General features: G+C 39.6%; 1 protein-coding gene across 1 annotated transcript in view; it reads right to left on the bottom strand.

Annotated features, from left to right (window-relative positions):
* Positions 1-3,415: 3,415 nt before the first annotated feature.
* Positions 3,416-12,786, bottom strand: part of LOC126990855 (DBH-like monooxygenase protein 1) — a 66,482-nt gene continuing 57,111 nt past the window's right edge. Inside the window, exons 7-8 of the mRNA XM_050849507.1 lie at positions 8,113-8,252; positions 3,416-3,421 (exon numbers count right to left, since the gene is read on the bottom strand). Coding sequence (XP_050705464.1) covers positions 3,416-3,421; positions 8,113-8,252 — 146 coding nt within the window. The remainder of the gene's footprint in view (positions 3,422-8,112; positions 8,253-12,786) is intronic.

The raw sequence follows: 12,786 nt of genomic DNA, 5'->3' as shown, positions 1-12,786 counted from the left end.
GTATGTCGGTATATGTGATAAATGAAATAACCTACACCCTTGTATGTCAGTAAATGTGATAATTGAGATAACCTACACCCCTTGTATGTCAGTAAATGTGATAAATGAGATAACCTACACCCCTTGTATGTCGGTAAATGTGATAAATGAGATAACCTACACCCCTTGTATGTCGGTAAATGTGATAAATGAGATAACCTACACCCTTGTATGTCAGTAAATGTGATAAATGAGATAACCTACACCCCTTGTATGTCAGTAAATGTGATAAATGAGATAACCTACACCCCTTGTATGTCAGTAAATGTGATAAATGAGATAACCTACACCCCTTGTATGTCGGTAAATGTGATAAATGAGATAACCTACACTCTCTTCTGATTGATGGTCATGTTTCTCAGATTCTCTCCATTTAATGGTAGGCTATCTGAATTATGGGGTCCATGTCATTTTTGAATTTGGCCATTTTCCCATAAAAGCTGCCATGCTGTCTTGCCGCCATCTTGCCTGGACAAACTACGGTATCAACACTGTGTTTGTAAACGTCAGGTTCAACGCATGCACAGATCAGGATGGGATGTCTTAGGATACGTGGATGGCAGATGACACAACACTGGCTCACTTATAATCAAAACCTTATTGCTTATGTTCTTCTTGTAACTAATTTATTTATGGACCAATATCTTTTATTCAAAAAGCTATTTCACCAGGAAGGATAGGAGATTAATTATCACTATCGCTCGTTTATTATAGAAAAGTAAAAAATATTTCCTAGATATCGATGATAAAATATTAAAAAGTTGAAAAATGTTTGTCAAAAATCTAAATCAACTTCAGACAAAAGTTAAAATAGCGAACATAATTCCTTTTTTTCAAACTTTCAGAAATTAAATCAAAAGAGGAGACTTAAATAAATGCCTAAAATAAGAAGTTAAGATAACATTTTTTCTTTACTATGTCCTGTATACCAAAAGAAAGAGGAAAAATAAAGATTTAAATAAGCAAATAATTAAGTTATTACTTATTTGAAATTATTACTTAAAGAACGCCTAAAATAGGTGTTTCATGTAATTATTGTTTTAAAAGAATAATAGTAATTATTATAAGTTTTAATGATCGAATGATCAGAATGGTGATCGGAACAGCAGTACTTAAAAAATGATCGGATGATCGGATATATATATATATATATATATATATATATATATATATATATATATATATATATATATATATATATATATATATATATATATATATATATATATATATATATATATATATATATATATATATATATATATATATATATATATATATATATATATATATATATATATATATATATATATATATATATATATATATATATATATATATATATATATATATATATATATATATATATATATATATATATATATATATATATATATATATATATATATATATATATATATATATATATATATATTTTTACAACTAAGGAGACAGTTCAAGGGCGTAAATAAAAATTTAAAAAAGCCCGCTACTCACTGCTCCTGAATAGAGGTCAAAGGAGTGGCCAAAAAGAGAGGGCAATTTCGGGAGGAGAGGTGTCCAGATACCCTCCTCTTGAAAGAGTTCAAGTCGTAAGCAGGAGGAAATACAGATGAAGGAAGATTGTTCCAGAGTTTATCAGCGTGAGGGATGCAAGAGTGAAGATGCTGGTTGACTCTTGCATAAGGGGTTTGGACAGTATAGGGATGAGCATGAGTAGAAAGTCGTGTGCACCGAAGCCGCGGGAGGGGGGGAGGCATGCAGTTATCAAGTTCAGAAGAGCAGTCAGCATGAAAATATCGATAGAAGATAGAAAGAGAGGCAACATGGCGGCGGAATTTGAGAGGTTGAAGACTATCAGTATGAGGAGGAGAGCTGATGAGATGAAGAGCCTTTGACTCCACTCTGTCCAGGAGAGCTTTGTGAGTGGACCCCCCCTACACATGAGATGCATACTCCTTACGAGGGCGGACAAGGCTCCTGTAAATGGTTAGCAACTGTGTGGGGGAGAAGAACTGGCGGAGACGGTACAGGACGCCCAGCTTAGAGGAAGCTGATTTAGTAAGAGATGAGATATGAAGTTTCCAGTTGAGATTTTGAGTTAATGATAGACCGAGGATGTTTAGTGTTGAAGAAGGTGATAGCTGGGTGTTGTCAAAAAATAGGGGATAGTTGTTTGGAAGATTGTGTCGAGTGGATAGGTGGAGAAACTGTGTTTTTGAGGCGTTGAAGGATACCAGGTTCCTCTTGCCTCAGTCGGAAATAATAGTAAGGTCTGAGGCTAAGGTTTCTGTTGCCTCCAGACTTGAATCGTTAAGTTCCTGTTGAGTGGGTCTTCTATTAAAAGAAGTTGAGTAATGCAGGGTGGGGTCATTGGCGTAAGAATGGAAAGGACAGTTCGTTTTGGAAAGAATATCATCAATGAACAACAGAAAGAGAGTGGGAGATAGGACAGAACCCTGTGGGACACCACTGTTGATAGGTTTAGGGGAAGAACGGTGACCGTCCACCACAGCAGAAATAGAACGGTCAGAAAGGAAACTGGAGATAAAGGTACAGAGAGAAGGATAGAAACCGTAGGAGGGTAGTTTGGAAAGCAAAGATTTGTGCCAGACTCTATCAAAAGCTTTTGATATGTCCAGTGCAATAGCAAAGGTTTCACCGAAACGGCTAAGAGAGGATGACCAAGAGTCAGTTAGGAAGGCAAGGAGATCACCAGTAGAACGCCCCTTGCGGAACCCATACTGGCGATCAGATAGAAGGTTAGAAATGGAAAGGTGCTTTTGAATCTTCCGGTTAAGGATTGATTCAAAAGCTTTAGATAGACAGGAAAATAAAGCTAAAGGGAGGTAGTTTGAGGGATTGGAACGGTCACCCTTCTTAGGCACAGGCTGTACAAAGGCATATTTCCAGCAGGAAGGAAAGATAGATGTTGATATGCAGAGACGAAAGAGTTTGACCAGGCAGGGTGTCAGCACAGAAGCACAGTTTTTAAGGACAATAGGAGGCACTCCATCAGGGTCATAAGCCTTCTGAGAGCTGAGGCCAGAGAGGGCATAGAAAACATCATTTAGAATAATCTTAATAACAGGCATAAAGGAGTCAGAGGAGGGATGAGTAGGAGGAATATGCCCAGAATCGTCCAGGGTGGCGTTCTTACAAAACGTTTGAGCTAAGAGTTCAGCCTTAGAGACAGATGAGACGGCAGTGCTGCAGTCAGGGTTAAGGAGAGAAGGGAAAGAGGAAGAAGTGAAATTGGAGGAGATATTTTTGGCTAGATGCCAGAAGTCACGGGAAGAATTAGAAGAAGCAAGGTGTTGACATTTTCTATTAATAAAAGAAGTTTTGGTAAGTCGGAGAATAGAATTGGCACGATTCAAGGCTGAAATGTAAAGGTCAAAGTTAGTGGGAGTTCGAAGGCTCTGGAACCTTTTGTGAGCTGCCTCTCTATCTTTAATAGCACGAGAACAAGCGTGATTAAACCAAGGCTTTTTAGCATGAGGAGTAGAGAAAGTACGTGGATTGTATGCCTCCATTCCAGAGACAATCACCTCTGTGATGCGCTGAGCACACACAGAGGGGTCTCTCTCCTGGAAGCAGTAATTATTCCACGGGAAATCGGAAAAGTACATCCTAAGGTTGTCCCACCGAGCTGAAACAAAATGCCAGAAGCATCGCCTCTTCGGCGGGTCCAGAAGATGTACAGAAGCGATAGGACAGGATACAGAAATAAGGTTATGATCGGAGGAGCCCAACGGAGAGAACAGTTTGACAGAGTAAGCAGAAGGATTAGAGGTAAGGAAGAGGTCTAGAATGTTGGGCCTGTCTCCAAGACGGTCGGGAATACGAGTAGGGTGCTGAAACAACTGCTCTAGGTCGTTGAGGAGAGCAAAGTTGTAGTCTTGTTCACCAGGCTCGTCAGTGAAGGAGGATGAAAGCCAAAGCTGGTGGTGAACATTGAAATCTCCCAAGATAGAGATTTCAGCAAAGGGAGAGTGAGTAAAGATGAGCTCCGAAACAAAAAAGCCCGCTACTCGCTGCTCCCAAAAAAGAATTAAAAGAGGTGGCCGAAAGAAAGGTCAACTTCGGAAGGAGAGGTGTCCTGATACCCTCCTCTTGAAAGAGTTCAAGTCGTAGGCAGGAGGAAATACAGATGAAGGAAGATTGTTCCAGAGTTTACCAGCGTGAGGGATGAAATAGTGAAGATGCTGGTTAACTCTTGCATAAGGGGTTTGGACAGTGTAGGGATGAGCATGAGTAGAAAGGCGTGTGCAGCTGGGCCGCGGGAGGGGGAGAGGCATGCAGTTAGCAAGTTCAAAAGAGCAGTCAGCAAGAAAATAGCGATAGAAGATAGAAAGAGAGGCAACATCGCGACGGAATTTTAGAGGTAGAAGACTATCAGTAGGAGGAGGAGAGCTGATGAGACGAAGAGCCTTAGATTCCACTCTGTCCAGAAGAGCTGTGTGAGTGAAGCCCCGTATGGAGTATGCATCTCACGTGTGGGGGATGCATACTCCATACGAGGGCGGACAGTGCCCCTGTATATGGATAGCAACAGTGCGGAGGAGAAGAACTGGTGGAGACGATACAGAACGCCCAACCTCGAGGAAGCTGATTTAGCGAGAGAGGAGATATGAAGTTTCCAGTTGAGATTCTGAGTTAAGGATAGACCGAGGATATTTAGTGTTGAAGAAGGTGACAGCTGATTGTTGTCGAAGAATAGGGGATAGGTGTTTGGAAGATTGTGTCGAGTTGATAGGTGGAGAATTTGAGTTTTTGAGGCATTGAAGGACACAAGGTTCCTTCTGCCCCAATCGGAAATGATAGCAAGGTCTCAGGTTAAGCGTTCTGCAGCTTCCAGTCTGGAGCCGTGTACTTCCTGTTGGGATGGCCTTCTATTGAAAGAAGTTGAATAATGCAGAGTGGAGTCGTCGGCGTATGAGTGGACAGGACAATTTATTATGGAAAGAAGATCATTGATGAATAACAGGAAGAGAAATTTTTATTTTTTATTTGTTTTTTTCCTATCAAACAAAGAAAAAAGAAATTTTTTTTTTTTTTTTCATTTTTCAAAACGTGATTTTTGATTATTTATCGTCCAAATTTCCTTATTAAACCAAACCTGACAGAATATCTCTACACTGTAAATAAGTATATTAGTTGGGGGAGGCGGTGGCTGAATGGAGCCCTGTGGAACACCACTGTTGATAGGTTTATGGGAAGAACAGTAACCGTCTACCACCGCAGAGATAGAACGGCCGGAAAGGAAACTGGAGATAAAGGAACAGAGAGAGGGATAGAATCCGAAAGAGGGCAATTTAGAAAGCAAAGACTTGTGCCAGATTCTATCGAAGGCTTTCGATATGTCTAGCGCAACTGAGAAAATTTCACCGAAACGGCTAAGAGAGGATGATCATATATATATATATATATATATATATATATATATATATATATATATATATATATATATATATATATATATATATATATATATATATATATATATATATATATATTAATGAGAGCATACAACGGGGCCGGCGTTGGCTTGCCAAACCAAACCCGGGGGTCCCACCGGGCTATTCTCAATGCAGGCACCTTTTTCCTCCGAAGTACTTCTTGGCAGACTCTAACGACTTGCTCAAGCTACGAAATCTATGGTCGTGCCCTTGGTCTCCTCCACTCAAATTGTCTCTTAGTCTACAGAAAGAACCCGATCAGCAGGGTCGGCTTCTGGGTAGCGTGTCTCATGCCCATATAGTCGTAGCTTGCGTCCACGGACTCTGCTGGTAAGCCTAATATTTGTCGAATAAATCTCAGGGAGTAGTCGGCGGTTTGACACAAAATCTTTACAGCGATATGACATGATTCCGCGTAAATCGTTACTTCCATAGTCATCAATCTGTCTTTCCACGTCCCCATCTACTTTCCATGACTCATAGCCATAGAGTAAGGCAGGTAGCAGAATTGATATGAAGAACCGGATCATTATCCTTCTACACATGTATCGACAATGCTTCCTCAAACTATATTTAGCATTAGTTAGACCTCATCTTGACTATGCGGTTCAGTTCTGGTCACCCTACTATAGAATGGATATCAAAATGTGCAGAAGGAGATGGCAGAGGAGGATGATCAGATGGGATCTAGGGGTTGGTAACTCGAGAAAGGGGAAAGACTCAAACAGTTAAACTTGGCGAAAGGCGAAAGGCGAAGATCAGGAGATATGAATGGGGCTTATAGTTTGGGAAGGAGGCGGATGATAAGGTTTTTTAAGGTGTTGTTAAGAGGAGGTTGGTACACAAGTAGTAACGGGTTTAATAGGATAATTCAACAGGACACAGGGCAAAAAGTTGGTTAATAACAGGGTGGGGTGGTGTGAATAGTGAAAGGGCTTGTTGGTGGTGTAGTGACCCACAATTTGTCACATCAAAAATAGACTAGATAAATTCATGGACACAGCGTATTAGGTGGGGTTAGATACTTACAGAACTTAGGGTCAAGGCTTTACTCTCGTACAGACCCGGCCTCTCTTACAACTCCTGCGTTCTTATGTTCTTATGTTATGTTCTTATATACTAATGCTGAGTAAGTCCATAACACCGTGGGCTAAGCCAATCCACATTAAGACTTCCTGGCGAGACCCACCGTTGTTCTTAACTACGTTACCAAGGTATGTGAAAGTATCCGAGATCTCAATGCCCTCACCACACACATAAACAGACTGTACTGTTTCTTCTAGCAAGCCTCCAAACACCCGAACCTTGGTCTTGGGCCCAGAAGATTTCAAGATGACTGTCTGCCAGAAATTGAAATTCGTTAATTATTCATCGATTTTCATGAATTCCTAGTATATATATATATATATATTATATATATATATATATATATATATATATATATATATATATATATATATATATATATATATATATATATATATATAATTATTATTTTTATTTTTTTACGTCGTAGTCTATTGCGCCGGCAGGCGCTTCTTTCGGTGGATCCTGATGGTCGGTCCAAGGCTTCTTCCCGGTGGGGCCTGATGGTCGGCCCAGCCCGTTCTGGCGCAGGTGAGTGTTTATAGTGGCGCCATCTTGCATTGGCTCATGCTGTCCTCCCGGAGCTCATCTTTAATCCTAGAATCTAGAGTCCGGGTTGATAATTGATCTTCTGGACAACATGTGGGTAGTTTTAAGCCACTCGGCGGCGGCTGAAAAATCCCAACTTGATGGCACCGGGCGGGATTGAACTCGCGTCGTCCTGAACGCGGCGCCGTCACGATATCCATTCAGCCACCGCCTCCCCCAACTAATATACTATTTGTACCAGTAAAGAGATATTCCTTGTCAGGTTTAATAAGAATTGGACGATAAATAATTGCAAAAATCACGTTTTTATGTTTCTTGAAAAAAAATGCGAAATTTCTTTGTTATGTGGGACACAACTTTGATAAAACAAATAAAAATTAAATCTTGTACAATTCTCAAAAATCGCGAAAGGCAGATTTGTTAATTTCCTTTATAGATTAGTGGGGGGTTTTATACTCTCGTCTAGTATATATTGCTAATTTATGAAGATATATTGCCTTGATCGTAAAATCTTCGTAACGCAAAAAATCGCCCATTTATCCCTTTTTGAAATGCAAAAAATCCCACCAGAATCGATTAAATAGTTACACAGAAATATCAAAAAGAAAAACAAGAAGGCGGAACAGAGACAGTGGAAAGAAAGCGCAAACGACTACTTCCCATTCCTCTCCAGCGAGTTTTTTGCTTCTATATAGAGCCGCCCCAGCACACATATTTGACAAGGCTTTCGTAGGAGTTTCGAGCATTTCCAAGGGTAATTTATTGACCCTAGTGGTAGTTTGACCCTTCTTCTGTGGCATGAACCTACAAAAACACTCATTAGAACCAGACTGATCTCCTTTTTGGCCTTTGGAAATAGTTGATGTGCGAGTCGGAACTGTCTAAGAATACCAACCTATATCTCTCATGAAAACATTGTGGAGCAATAAATGGTATTCACAAGGCATTTTAGAGAATTTAGCTTGTACATACCTACAGTGAGGTGATCTCCTGGCAGCAGCTTCACCTCACGGAATAAGCGGCGGGACTGCTGGTAGTCGGCAGCGTAGTTGTCGTCGACAGCGATTGGCGGTAGCTCTTCGTCCCCACGGAAGTGCCGAAGCCTTATAGCCCTTACTGAACAAGAGAGAGAATAGCCCTTACTGAACAAGAGAGAGAATAGTCCTTACTGAACAAGAGAGAGAATAGCCCTTATTGAACAAGAGAGAGAATAGCCCTTACCGAACAAGAGAGAGAATAGTCCTTACTGAACAAGAGAGAGAATAGCCCTTACTGAACAAGAGAGAGAATAGCCCTTACTGAACAAGAGAGAGAATAGCCCTTACTGAACAAGAGAGAGAATAGCCCTTACTGAACAAGAGAGAGAATAGCCCTTACTGAACAAGAGAGAGAATAGCCCTTACTGAACAAGAGAGAATAGACCTTACTGAACAAGAGAGAGAATAGCCCTTACTGAACAAGAGAGAGAATAGCCCTTACTGAACAAGAGAGAGAATAGCCCTTACTGAACAAGAGAGAATAGCCCTTACTGAACAAGAGAGAGAATAGCCCTTACTGAACTAGAGAGAGAATAGCCCTTACTGAACAAGAGAGAGAATAGCCCTTACTGAACAAGAGAGAGAATAGCCCTTACTGAACAAGAGAGAGAATAGTCCTTACTGAACAAGAGAGAGAATAGTCCTTACTGAACAAGAGAGAGAATAGCCCTTACTGAACAAGAGAGAGAATAGCCCTTACTGAACAAGAGAGAGAATAGCCCTTACTGAACAAGAGAGAGAATAGCCCTTACTGAACAAGAGAGAGAATAGCCCTTACTGAACAAGAGAGAGAGAGAGAGAGAGAGAGAGAGAGAGAGAGAGAGAGAGAGAGAGAGAGAGAGAGAGAGAGAGAGAGAGAGAGAGAGAGAGAGAGAGAGAGAGACGGACAGACAGTCAGACGGACAGACATAGAGACAGTGTTATATTATAATAATGAAAATAATAAAGATGAGGATATTTAAAATAATAATTATATAATACAACAACTAATACTAATACTAATACTAATACTAATACTAATAAAAGTAATAATAATAATAATAATAATAATAATAATAATAATAATAATAATAATAATAATAATAATAATAATGATAATAATAATAATAATAATAATAATAATAATAATAATAATAATAATAATAATAATAATAATAATAATAATAATAATCGTTATAATAGTAATTATTAATATTATTACTCTTATTAACATTATCAGTATTTTTATTATTATTTTTATTATCATTATTATTATTATTATTATTATTATTAGTAGTAGTAGTAGTAGTAGTAGTAGTAGTAGTAGCAGTAGTAGTAGTAGTAGTAGTAGTAGTAGTAGTAGTAGTAGTAGTATCATTATTATTTTTATTGTAAAATTTATTATTTTATTGTTAAATATATTATTATTATTGTTATTATTATTATTATTATTATTATTATCATTATTATTATTATTATTATTATTATTATTATTATTATTATTATTATTATTATTATTATTATTATCAATATTATTATAACACAAATGATAACAATAATAATAATCATAATAATAAGTATAACGGTTCCACGGCGCTCTAGGGACAAAAAGGAACAAAGAAACTCAAGTGTTCGGAAACCAAAACCCTGTTATCAAAGACTGAATTGGTCTTCATACCAAACTCATTCACGGGTTGAATTCTTTAACCTCAAGCGAGCGTTAGGCGTAGCTGCTGGTGATGCTAAACGCTCGCTGCGAGCTCCAGCCGCATTCAATTCTCCCGCGTGTATGAGAGTGTTCCAACAATATTTCTCACAACACAGGATTGCTAATTGAGTGGCTTCTCCACTAAATTTAGTGGAAAAATCATATCAGCCCACCGCGGAAAATCTACGGACGAGTAACTGGTGGATATTCTTGTCCAATATTGCGGCATTTTTGCATAGCTCCACCTATCACCTGACTGATTCTTTGACCAAATAGTTGTAGATATTGCAGTTGGCAATACTACCTTACCAGAACCTCAAGGAGAGATGTCCACAGTTCCCTCAAAATGGTTGATCATCGCGCACGCACTGACGTAAGTGTTCACATTCAACACTCCCTGAACGTGCTTGTTAGTTTGCAGGAGAGGCATACATAACCGACTCCTATAGATCTGGGCTTCTTTCCAATGGTGTTTTTGGTTTTTAGATGTGATGAATAGTTTTTGAGATACAGAGGTTAAAAGAGACCCCCCCATTGGGCTGCCCGACTGCGCATGAGGGGATAGTCGCGTCTCGCACCACGCGCAAAGAAAGGTTTAACTAAGTGTGGCAACGTAAGACCTCAAGAGTCAACAGCTTGTTTTTACTGGCGAACAATACCATGCATTTCATCTGACAGTAGAATAACTAAATTCATTCATCAAAGCTGTGTAATACATAATTACGAAGGCAACGATCGGACCAGTTTCCGTAAACCTCAACCACCCACAGAAACGTACATCTAGCTTGGAATGCGCATGTGTCAATATATCCGGAAGACGAGGTCCAATTTTAGTACCCTTTTCGGAAAGCAAGGACTATCACAGCAAGTGTTTTTGTTCATATTCCCTACGGGTCACACAATAACATTCAGACCTGCGAGCTTTTTTCCTTTTTCAGTGTTCATCACAGTCACTGCACTCTCCATTCGTTCCTTATCTTCATTGTTTCGAATGACTGAATGGCTCTTTTTTTTCCCAGCTCGTCCGATCCTGTTGTCTGTCACATGCACCGTTGCCAGATTGTCGTACTCAGACCATAGTATTTACCGGTTTCTGACGCCTAATTGTTGCCAAGAAACATCAGGAATTAACTATTTTAACGATAATTTTAAGTGAATCTCCTTATTGGGGTCCACGAGACAGTTTTTGGGTCGGAAGTCGGTAAATATAAGAGGCTGAGTAAGACAATCAGGCAACTTTGGTCACATATCCCTTTCCTACCTGCATCTGTGCCTAGCTCTTTTTACCAATGCGAAATGGTGGTTCTTCGCAATTCCACAGCCTTTCATTTCGGCATTCAGTGCAGTTCCATGGAGCTCTTTTACTGAGTCCACGGGTATGCTCGAGTGTATCATAAACATGTATACCCTTGGCAATTCCTTTTCTTTACTTATCGAACGTCTGTCACCGTATCCTGCCCGAGTAAACAGTCATCTAATATCGTAGTGCAAGGAGCATATGATATTCACTAGTCGTGTCTTGTTACGTCAGATGGCATCCTTCCATCATGGCATCACATACTATTACGTAAAATTTCCACTTTCTACCTTGAAAGACTCCTCGCTACCTATAATTGGTCTGAACTACGTCAACATTAAACAGATACTTGAACTCCAACGTGAGATTAATCAAGCATACTAAGTCAATCATTCTTAGCAAGGTTCCATCCCGTGCTGTTTATTTTTATCTTCGTGGATTTACTCTTGTATTTTTCATATTTGCCGCCGGATTTATCTTTTATTGCTGCCTCATTCGGCGCCGTTATCGAGAATTCCGTGTAGCAGTCTTAAACATCTGGATCAGCCCCTGCCGGTGACTAGAGTACGACAAAAACATATTACTTTAATTTATGCACAATGTAGGCGTTTACACCTTGCTAAGTCCATATTATTATTATAATCATGCTTTTGCAACATCTATTTTGTATAATGTTGCGGTGAGGAAGAGAAAGTGAGGTTTAGAGGAGGAGAAATGGTGTTCCACAGAATTGAGATTAGTATAAAGACCGCGTATGTTGCAGAAGCTTTTGAAGAGAAAGTTCGTAGAGTTATGAAGACACCTCATTGTTCGGGGGTCAGAAATGGAGTCCAATCTGGGGGCATTTATGGTCACCCCCCCAGATGGGAATTTCGAGGCAGTATGTACATACCTTCGCCATTGTGTATTTTGATAAATTTTGCAGAAGCTATGTGCTTGAGAGTAAGAGAAATTTTCCTTAGAGAGTATGCTGAACTACTCACTGGTTTTAATGAGACAATATAAAAACGGGAAGTGAGAATACGGGAGGGTCTTTGATAGTCTTGCAGCACCCCCTCGCCTTACGTATATATATCACCGGGATTAGTTTACGCCTGATTCGGCAGCTGTATAACTGACTACTCCCTACAGCTTATGCTGATCTCAAAAAGGCTTTTGACTCAGTACATCAAGAGGCATTCTAGGATATTCTGCAGATCCGTGGGATTACTACAGGGATTATTGACCTGACCTTTACCCTTAGACTAAGAGTGCTATGAATTATGGGAACATTGTTTCCGGCTTGTTCCCTGTTAATTTAGGAGTGTGGGAGGCATGAGTCCTTACTACGTAACTTATCAAGACTTGCATGGACTTGGTACTGGGCAAAGCTAGCTGTTGATCAAAGTCGTTGTGGAGTATATGTTCATTCTGTTGGCGATATCAATGTCAATGACCTTGGTTTTGCTAAGGATGCTGTACTTCTTGTATAATCGCTGGAGGTCCTGGTGTTGGCTCTCGCAATATTTCATGAGGAGGCGTAGCCTCAGGGACTGAAGGATTCGTGGGCCAAAACTAAGGTCCAGTCGCTAGGAGGCTTGCTTGATGACACAGTTCAGTCTGTTCATGCATGTGATGAGGATGTCCAAG

Source organism: Eriocheir sinensis, unplaced genomic scaffold (genome assembly GCF_024679095.1).
Source record: "Eriocheir sinensis breed Jianghai 21 unplaced genomic scaffold, ASM2467909v1 Scaffold215, whole genome shotgun sequence".
Taxonomy (NCBI): Eukaryota; Metazoa; Arthropoda; class Malacostraca; order Decapoda; family Varunidae; genus Eriocheir; species Eriocheir sinensis.
The sequence above is the reverse complement of the archived record's forward strand: the minus strand, read 5'-3'. Positions and strand labels throughout refer to the sequence as shown.